Consider the following 9,888-nt stretch of genomic DNA (forward strand, 5'->3'; position numbering starts at 1 on the left):
GTAGGGAACCTGCTTTGGCAGGGGGGTTGGACTGGATGATCTCCTGAGGTCCCTTCCAACTCCACCAGTCTGGGATTCTGTTATATTCTCTTATTTTAGCTATTAAATACAATATATTTTGCTTAACTGGGACACTGCTCTGCTCTGGAGTCTCTCCTGAGACAACACAGTGATGCTCACAACTGGCCAGAGCCTGCTCCTTAATTAAGGCACAATTAGCAGCGGCCAGCGATGCAGCACAATTTAACCACCCTGACTTTCTGCTCGAGCAGCGCAGAGCAGTGCCGGTGTGGCTGTGGAGTGGTGACAAACACCACCAGGCAGGACAGGGATCGATTTGTACCTCTCTGCTGCTGGCAACGAAGCAGATCTGAAGTGGTCTCCTTGCTCTGCAGCCAAGTCATCTGATGGATCCCCACAGGGCTTGTGAGCTGAAAAGCCATTAAGTTTCTAATGACCTCGTGCTCTAATGGGGACAGCTGACAAAACGGGATGTGCAGGCTGCCCTGGAGGTGTCTGGATGGAAAAGGGTCATTTTGCATGTGGTTCTCACCCCAAGGATCTTCACTTTTTGGGGCTGGGTTCCTGCAACGTTGGGTTAAGTGCAGAGGTGCCATTTGTGGGAAACCAAGTAGATTTGAGGAGGACAAAAGCACCTGAGCTCAATGCTGACTGTCCCAGTCACCTCTAAATATAATTGAAGGGACTGGCAGGAGTTTCTAAGAGCCAGGACAGCCTTTGGCTTGGTCACCTGACAGCAAAAGTGGTCAGAGTGCTGGAAACAGTGACCTGTGAGGACAGATCAAAAGGGTGAGAGCTATTTTATCTGAAGAAGAGGAGACAGGAATGTAGTGCAGTAGCAGACTTCACAAATGGAAAAGGTGACTGCAGAGGTGGAGGGAATAAATTACTTCTCGTGCCCCCCCCCAGGACAGTCCAAGAGGTCCTGGCTCTGGATGGTAGGAAGAGATGCTGACATTAAGCATGAAAAAAAGCTTTTGCAGTGAGAAAAGGCGTCCTGGAGAAGATTGTCTAGGGAAGAGGAGAAGTCAGCCTGGCATCTATAGGAAAGGTCTGGAGAGAGCAGCTCCTGCCCCCCATGCACTCCATGGGCTCCCAGCTCCATGTCCATCAAGGGATGCTGAGGGTGGCTGAGACCCCACAGGGTGGGGATTGGTGGCCTCTCTAAACCACAGTGTCTTCATGAGCCTTGGTCCTTTGTGTCCTACAGCAAGGGTTTTCCAAGGGTTTTCCAAAGGTTTTCCAAGGCATTCATAAGCCTCTGGACCTGCTGTTCAAATGCAGCCCATCCTTCAACAATCATCCCCTGCCACAAGGACCTATTTATTCCCAAGTGGGGAACGTGGCTGCTGTCCTGCCTTCACCACGTAACCCCAGGAGAGAACATGGCTCAGGGACAGCAGAGAAAGAAGTAGGTCCATCCAGATGGGGTGAAGCAGAATAGCATGAGAGGACTGGGCAGAAAGGAGGAGGCTCCAGAGCAAAGGTGGAGCATGGGACTCTACAACCCTGGCAGTTCTTTTGCTCAGGGGTTGTCTCCTCTGTGTGGTGTACTGGGTGCAGGAGGTCTGCTGTGACTCATCCACACACTACTGCTTCATTGCTCTGGCAGTATATTTAGAAACTCTTGTGTAGAGCAGTTTTTGAAGATGGTTCAATTCAGGAATACTTCTGCTGTTGTCAGATTTTTTTTTTCTCCACTCCCCTTCCCCCTCTTCTCTCACTCCTTCTCCTCCTTCTTTTTTTTTTCTTACTTCCTATGAATGAAAAAACCTTCACAATATCTCTCCAGAGATATACCAGACCTTGTATGCAACCAGGGAAGGACAGGTCCTGTCAGCTCTACACCACTGGGGACAATGGCCAACACCTGGGCCATCAACCCACTGGGAGGTGACTGGAGAACCTCATGGAGCAGACCAGGTCCTGCTGGGGGGATGCAATATATGGGCTGCTGTGACTTACTTCTGGGAGGGAGCACATTTCTCTACTCTAGCCACTGATCATAGTACCTGCTCATGAAATATTGAGCCCTGAACTTGAGTCTTCTCTGGTTTGATCTTCTCCAGAGTCTGGTCCCCTCTGAGCACACAGCCTGGTGGGAACCACACGCACTTTTGTCACCATTGTAATACTCAATGCTGTTGTTGTTCACAGGAGCTACAAGGTCCGTTTCAACAGCGTCTCCTCTTACTCGGATGCACGGAAATCCTCAAGTGATGGTCCTGAGTCCAGGGACAACTTTGAAAGCACGGGGCCCCTGGCTAATGTCAGGTAAACAGGATGTGGTGGGAGGCAGCAGTTTCTTGCTGCAGAAGGGACAGAGCAGGAGCTGGTGCTGCACTGAGCCCCTTTCTCCCACCACAGCTCTTACCTAAAACACGATGTATTTTTGCAACATGCAGATCCCTCCATGCTCCTTCATGCTGATGTTGGCCATGGCGATGCAGAAGGGAGATGTTGGTGTCCCTCCCAGCTTGGTAGCCATAGCTGTGCCACCTCTCCACAGGTTCTCCGTGTTTGGGCTGGGCTCGCGTGCTTACCCTCATTTCTGCGCCTTTGCCCGGGCGGTGGACACCCTCCTGGAGGAGCTGGGTGGAGAGAGGATCCTCCGCATGGGAGAAGGGGATGAGCTGTGTGGCCAGGAAGAGTCCTTCCGGACCTGGGCCAAAAAGGTCTTCAAGGTAACCCGCTCCTCTTGCGCTCCAGGGAGGAGCGGGGGGGGAAAGGACATAGGGACAGAGCAAAGCAGCTGGTTAGAGCTGGATCAAAACCCAGCCTCTCCTTCCCTAAACCGGGACAATCATCCATCACCCTGGCCCCCAGTAAAGAGGTTCTCCATATTTTGGCGGAGCTGACACTCTGGTTTGTGCTGACTGCCAGAAAGTGAATTCCTGCATTATCCCAGATGCCCAGGAGAGGAGGGCACCATGAGATGTGCCCATGGCCACCAGTAGAGCCCTACACCATTGGGGTGTGTCTGTATATGTCTTCCATGTGTTGGCTGAGGTGGGTGGGACAAGGTGGGTCATGGGGCTCAGTTGGGGCTCCCAGGGGCAGCAGGGAGATGCCTGAGAGCCTGGTGTGTGCTGCAGGCAGCGTGTGACGTGTTCTGCGTGGGGGACGACGTCAACATTGAGAAAGCAAACAACTCCCTCATCAGCAATGACCGGAGCTGGAAAAGGAGCAAGTTTCGCCTGACCTATGTGGCTGAAGCCCCAGAACTCACACAAGGTATGAAGATGGAGTCACCCTGGAGGGTTCTAGACGTGGGGAGGGCTCTAGACATGGGGCAGGTGGAGGAGAAGACATAACAGGCTCAAGCTGGGGGCAAAGGAGCCAAATCTCCTTAGTTATTCTGTGTTAAATTCCCAGCAATTATCTCCTCTCTCCCCTCCATCACATGCCCAAGCAGCAGTTTGTGAAGGTCTCAGGTCCCTCTGGCTGGTCCCTGTCTCTATCTGTAACAGAGATGTTGGGATATGATCCGATCTCCCTCCTCCTGACCCCATTTTTTTTTTGAAGCAAAGAGCTGGAAACCTGGGAGCTTTCCAAGCTCACTGTGTCCAAATGCCGCTCGGCTGAGCGTGGCGGTGCAATGGCAGGTCCAGCCCACCGACACCTGGCCCCTCAGCATGGCTCCTGCAGCTGATGGTCTGCCACACTGCCTTAGCTCTTCTCAAATTCAGGTTCTTTGTGACCAACCAGGTGGTACTGGCAGCAAGAGGTGCATGTCTGCACGTGAGGGCACGTCCCCGTGCCTCGTGCGGGTGGTTTCAGAGTCCTCCTCAGTCACTAATGAAAAGGACACGTGTCTGGTTCCCCCTTGGGGTTTCTGATCCTCCAGACTCACTGAAGCTTTGCAGGAGATGGGGGTAAGAGGGTGGTTGAACCCACAGTCTGCTCACTGTGGTTGGTGTCAGCCAGTGCTGGTCCCAAGGGCTGAACCCACAGCAAAAGCCAGAAGCTGTCTGCCTTGGCCATGCTCTGCTGCGTTGCTTCACTGACTCTTCTTCTCCGCAGGACTGTACAGCATCCACAAAAAACGTGTCTATGCAGCCCGGCTTATCACACGCCAGAACCTGCAGAGCCCGAAGTCCAGGTAGGAGATGCAGCTGTCCCAGGAGGTGAATGCATTCATGGTGCACCCAACCATCCATGTACCCAGGGCTGCAGATATCCCTTGACCCCTGAATGTCCCATGGATGCCATCTTTGTGCAAATCCTCACCAAGACTGGAAGCCACGTTAACCCAGTGAAGGGTGTTTCCTGACTTCTAATGCAGTGAGAACTCTGCAGCTACATAAATTGTCCTGCTGCCTGGAAGGGTGAGAAGATGGGTGGCCACACCTGTAGAGTAGCAGGGTGCATGCAAGGGAAGGATGAAATTGCTGAAGCAAGAGGTTAAACTCATTTTCCCTTTTAAAAAGGCCCTGAGGGTGAGTCAGCAGCAAGGGAAGGTGGACACTGCAGTGTCCTTGTTAACTCCTTGCTGCAACTTTGGTGACATGCTCAGCAGGGCACCAGGGCTTGGACATGCAACCACTACCCAGCACACCCAGCAGCTCTTGAGGCCAGAGCTCAGTGGCTCCCTGAAGGATTCCCCCAAAACACATCCTGCTTTTTCTCCTTCCCTTTTAGTCGCTTGACAATTTTCCTGCGCCTCCACACCAACGGACACCAGGAACTGCAGTACCTGCCTGGGGACCACTTGGGAGTGTTTCCAGGGAACCATGAAGACTTGGTCAATGCCCTGATCGACAGGCTTGAAGATGCCCCTCCAACCAACCAGCTGGTGAAGGTGGAGCTCCTAGAGGAGAGGAACACAGCTCTAGGTAACCAGGGCCACCTCTGCGTAAGGGTAGCCTCTCTCCTCCCCACCCGTCCCTTGTAGCAGTTCTTGTAGCTCCTCAGGGGGGTAGATGCCCCCCAGAAGAAATAATTTCCCATCTCACTGGTGCATTTGCCTGGATTCGGAGCACCTCCTTCAACTTTCCTCTGCCCGGAGCCATTGCTCATCTGCATTTGGGGTGTAGAGCAAGGGTTGGAATGGTGAGCAGGGCCCTGGGAAGATGATGTTTCCTTCTTCTTCAGAAAAATTAAAGGTATCTATATTCTCATGAGAAGAGCAATGTCTAGGACTGTAAAGAAGAGTTAAAGAATCCTGATGGACCATCTCAACACTGTATTTCAGGGATAAGTAAGTCTGATACCCTACTGCCACAGACAGTGTAATAGGAGATGGAAAACGTGAGTGACCAAGGCTGAAGGTGGTGGGGTATCAGACTCATACTTGTGCTCACTGTACAGCATCTCACTTCTAGCATGAGGATGTCTTGTTGACTCTTCTTTCCAGCTCTTCATCATTCACTGTCTCAGAGCTGATAAGGGGATTTTTCCACCTTGGTTCTCATGCTCAGCTGATCCCATTGTTGTGCTGAATTCCCTCCTGGCAGGTGTCATCAGTAACTGGACAGATGAGAACCGTGTCCCACCATGCACCATCTTCCAGGCTTTTAAGTACTATTTGGACATCACCACTCCTCCCACACCCTTGCTGCTGCAGCAGTTTGCTTTGTTGGCCACCAGTGACAAGGAGAAGAAACGTCTGCAGGTCCTTAGCAAGGTAAAGCCTCAGACCCCAAGCCCCAGGTTCTTCAAGGCCCTGGGGCAACCACAACCCCAGGGCATTCTCATCCCACACTGGGGTTAGGCTGAGTCTCTGCCCATGACAGCAGGTCTCCTCCTGCCTGCCTTCACTGCCACCCATCCCAGCTTTGCTGTAGGCCCGGTGGGATATTGGTAGAGGCACCTGGCTTGGAAGAGGTCAATGCTGCAGTGCTCTCTTCCCTCCCTCCCTATTTCCCTGGATGCAGGGCTTGCAGGAGTATGAGGAATGGAAGTGGTCCAAGAACCCCACCATTGTGGAGGTGCTGGAGGAGTTCCCCTCAGTGCAGATGCCCTCCACGCTGCTCCTCACACAGCTCCCCCTCCTCCAACCGCGCTACTACTCCATCAGTTCCTCCCCAGAGATGTACCCAGGCGAGGTCCACCTCACCGTGGCAGTGGTCTCCTATCGCACGAGAGGTACTGTGCTCATGCAGGGGTCGGTAGAGACAGGCTTGATGTGGAGAGCAGGGAAAAAACATTAGCACATGGGCAAGACCACAAGGTCTTTGGCAGAGAGTTGTTATTTTAAAGCCTTTCTACCTGCTGCAGTGACTAGATTCCTTCAACCCATGGCACTACTGTCCCATGGTATGGAGAATGGCCACCCATCAAAGGGCAGTGTATTGAAGAGATGCCAGATCTGGGTCAGGTACCAGCAACAATCAAGTCGCAGTGGCTCCAAGCTCCACATGGAGCTTTGTTTGCCCACACTGAAGTCCACATTGCCACAACTAGCCAGATTTCTGTACCTATGCAAAGCACTGGTGTGTCCAAGCAGCCCTGGTCATGGTGTAGACAGACACAACCCTGTCACCTCTGCAGCAGGCAGGATACAGGGGAAGGCACTGACCGTTCATCTGGGGCTGCCATGGAGAGCTTGTGTCTGGAAGAACCACAGCATGATGTTGCTTCTGCCAAAAAGGACCAGAGAGGAGTTGGGTGCTTCCTAAGTATCATGGAAATCCAGCTACGCCAGGGCTGGGTCCTGGGTGAACTTGGGTAGCTCCACAGAGGGATCCAAGTGCCAAACTTCTACCAAGTTCATGGGGGATGGTTGCAGAGATAGAAAAGGTTTCAGTGAGGTGTTCATGTGGAAAATAGCAGGGAGGGTTTCAGAAAGGAAAGCAACTGGAGTAGTTGGCTGGTGTGTCAAGTACAGACCTCCTTTTCTCCCCTGCCAGATGGAGAAGGACCAATCCACCATGGAGTCTGCTCCTCTTGGCTCAATCGGATACAGACCGATGAAGTGGTGCCCTGTTTTGTCAGAGGGTAAGCAGTCCACACAAGGCAAGGGGTGAAAAAGATGGGGTGAGCTCCCTTGCAGGATGAGCTCTTTGCTCTCAATTCTTCTCTGCAAAGCACTAAGGGTGGAGAAAACAGGGCTGGATTTGTGAGGAGATGGGTCCCTCTTGGGTGCAGCTCTTCCGCGCTAAAATGTCACTTTCTGGGATTTCACCTCATTTTCTACCCTCTCCATCTCTGGGTGGTGTCTTAGTTTGCTGAGGGTAAAAGCAAGGGTGGGAGCAACCTGCTTGGGTTTAAGTGGTGTCTTCGATGTGTGCAGTGCCCCCGGGTTCCACCTGCCCCAGGACCCCCAGGTGCCCTGCATCCTCATCGGCCCCGGCACCGGCATCGCCCCTTTCCGGAGCTTCTGGCAGCAGCGGCTTTTTGAAATCCAGCACAAAGGTGGGTTGATACTTGTTCCTCCTGTTCCTCATCTCAAGCAGTTCTCAGACACTCTGGGCTGGTGGCCTGGGGCTGGAGGTCCAGTCTCCTGCCCAGATTGCCCCCAACAGAGACAAAGGGCTTCCTGGAGCAGCAGCTCTCCCAAGTGCAGACTTGGAGGTCAGCCCAAACTCCCCCAAAAAACTCCTTGAAAATCTTCCTGTAAAACTCTGCAAGTTTTTTATGCCCTGTAGTGCTGCTGCTGTTGGGTTTTTTTAAGGATATTTCATGTAAATTTATGTAAAATAGAAATTTTTTACAGGTCATCTACACCATTTAGAAAAAAAATGGCAAATCTGGAGGGAGGTGGCTTGTAAAAAGTGGGTATTAGTGGTCCCTGGGCTAACTACTTCCCTCCTCTCTCCCCCAGGTCTGAAGCCTTGTCCTATGGTCCTGGTGTTTGGCTGCCGACAGTCCAGGATTGACCACATTTACAAAGAGGAGACGCTCTTTGCCAAAACCCAAGGCGTCTTCAGAGAGCTCTACACAGCCTACTCCCGGGAACCGGAAAAACCAAAGGTGTGTGGTGGGCACTGCTCTGGTCCTGGTGTGCAGCCATGGCCAGTTGGCATGGTGTGGAGGTGCTGGTCCCTTGGCACAGCCATGGTGGGTCATGCCTTGAGGTGCTCTGGTTGCATCAGTGTGCAGGATTGTGCCCGTCCCAGCGCAGCCCCATTCCCAGGACACAGGGATGGTGCTCATGCCCACATTGCTCATGCCAAGAAGGGGAAAGGCATGTCCTCCCAAGCAGGAAGACAAGGAGGGTTGTCACCCAGTGGTATGACCCAGAGCCAGCGCAAATATCTGGTCTAAATCCCCCCCACCACCACCTGAGCAGGCCTCGCAACGAGAACACACCTGGTGAAGGTGTGAAAACGCAAGAGCAAATGATGCTTTGCTGCTTTTCCTGTCTCTTGTCTATCATTGGGGGTGCTGTGAGGTGCAGGTACCCAAAGAGGTGGTCACACTGCTCTGCTGCCTCGAAGGCAGTTGGTGGACACAAAGCTGGCCAGGGTGTGCAGGTGGATGGAGCTGGGATGCTGTAGTTAATCGCAGCTCCCACCTCTTCCTCCCTCAGAAATACGTGCAGGACGTGTTACAGGAGCAGCTGGCCCAAACTGTGTTCAAAGCACTGAAGGAGCAGGGAGGCCACATCTACGTCTGTGGGGATGTCACCATGGCCGGGGATGTCCTCAAGACCATTCAGCGCATCGTGAGGCAGCAGGGCCAGCTGTCAGTGGAGGAGGCAGGCGCTTTCATCAGCAAGCTGCGGGTGAGTAGCATCTGCACCATGAGACACCAGGTGAGCTCCTGCCATGGGCACTGCACCTGGTGCCTTCTCCTGCAGAACGGGCAGCACTGAGGAGATGGGTGCTGAGGGGGGATTGCAGCCCCCACCCACACTGCCTGCACCCAGGCAAGGTCAGGAGCGTGATCTTCCAAAGCTATGGGTATGCACTATAAGTTACCTTGCTTTGCAAGAGCCTTGTTCCAAGCTGCAGCCCCACCAGCCCACGCTGGGCTCCTGCGATGAGCCTGCTGATGTGCTGAGCACTGGGCACCCCTGGTAGCCCAGACAGGGTTTGTTCACCTGGTTAAGTCTCCATTGTCCCTCCATCATTGCAGCACACTATGAAGGCAGTTTGTGGGTCCCCCTCCCAAAATCTCCTCTGTCCAGGAGCTGGGGGATGCTGCCCATGGGCAAACACATTGCTGCAGATGTTGCAGCAGAAGCAGAAGATAGCTCATTTTGGGACACGGGTCTGAGAGCAGATGCTCAAACAGCTCTGCTTCTTCCAGGAGGACAACTCAGCCCAACTCCTGTGGGATTGCCCCTTCTGAACCATGTCCCCACATTCCCTCCAGGAACCGAGGGAGCCCAGAGCCACATTTTTACAGAATCACAGACTGGTGGGGGTTGGAAGGTCTCCTCAGAAGACCATCCAGTCCAACCCCCCCTGCCAAAGCAGGTTCACTACAACAGGTTGCACAGGAAAGTGTCCAGGTGGGTTTGAACATCTCCAGAGATGGAGACTCCACAAACTCTCTGGGCAGCGTATTCCAGTGGTCCGACACCCTTCCAGTAAAGACCCTTTTCCTTAAGTTTGTGTAGAACTTCTGGTGTTGCAGTTTGTGCCCATTGCCCCATGTCCTGTCATAGCTGGTTTGCAAGTGAAATCTCCTGTACACAGGCTGTCCTTGGACTACCTGTCCCCCTGACAGCCCAGCAGACCCTGGGTTACCAGCAGTTGAGGAGATCCACCACTGCCCCACAGTGTGACTTTGGGAAGGTCATTTCACCTCCCTGCTGGTTCCTGCCCCTCTGCCCTACCTGTCCCACCAGCTCTTGTGACAGACCCCAGACCACGTGCTGTGTATTTGGTACTCAACCCACAACACCAGAGCTTTCTGGTGCCGCAGCAACACCGACTGTTTGTAAATACTCTTTTCCCCCTCCCCGCCACCACCACC

The 9,888-nt window shown here is 53.2% G+C and overlaps 1 protein-coding gene across 2 annotated transcripts in view; it reads left to right on the top strand.

Moving 5' to 3' along the window:
* Positions 1–9,888, top strand: part of NOS1 (nitric oxide synthase 1) — a 41,781-nt gene that overhangs the window by 31,728 nt on the left and 165 nt on the right. For both annotated transcript variants that reach the window (XM_010178388.1, XM_010178389.1), the window contains 11 exons: positions 2,179–2,295; positions 2,531–2,705; positions 3,117–3,255; positions 4,045–4,123; positions 4,663–4,856; positions 5,478–5,647; positions 5,898–6,108; positions 6,873–6,960; positions 7,256–7,377; positions 7,787–7,935; positions 8,495–8,689. In XM_010178388.1, coding sequence (XP_010176690.1) covers positions 2,179–2,295; positions 2,531–2,705; positions 3,117–3,255; positions 4,045–4,123; positions 4,663–4,856; positions 5,478–5,647; positions 5,898–6,108; positions 6,873–6,960; positions 7,256–7,377; positions 7,787–7,935; positions 8,495–8,689 — 1,639 coding nt within the window. The remainder of the gene's footprint in view (positions 1–2,178; positions 2,296–2,530; positions 2,706–3,116; positions 3,256–4,044; positions 4,124–4,662; positions 4,857–5,477; positions 5,648–5,897; positions 6,109–6,872; positions 6,961–7,255; positions 7,378–7,786; positions 7,936–8,494; positions 8,690–9,888) is intronic.

The sequence above is a fragment of the Antrostomus carolinensis genome, unplaced genomic scaffold, assembly GCF_000700745.2.
Source record: "Antrostomus carolinensis isolate BGI_N321 unplaced genomic scaffold, ASM70074v2 scaffold25571, whole genome shotgun sequence".
In the NCBI taxonomy this organism is placed as follows: domain Eukaryota; kingdom Metazoa; phylum Chordata; class Aves; order Caprimulgiformes; family Caprimulgidae; genus Antrostomus; species Antrostomus carolinensis.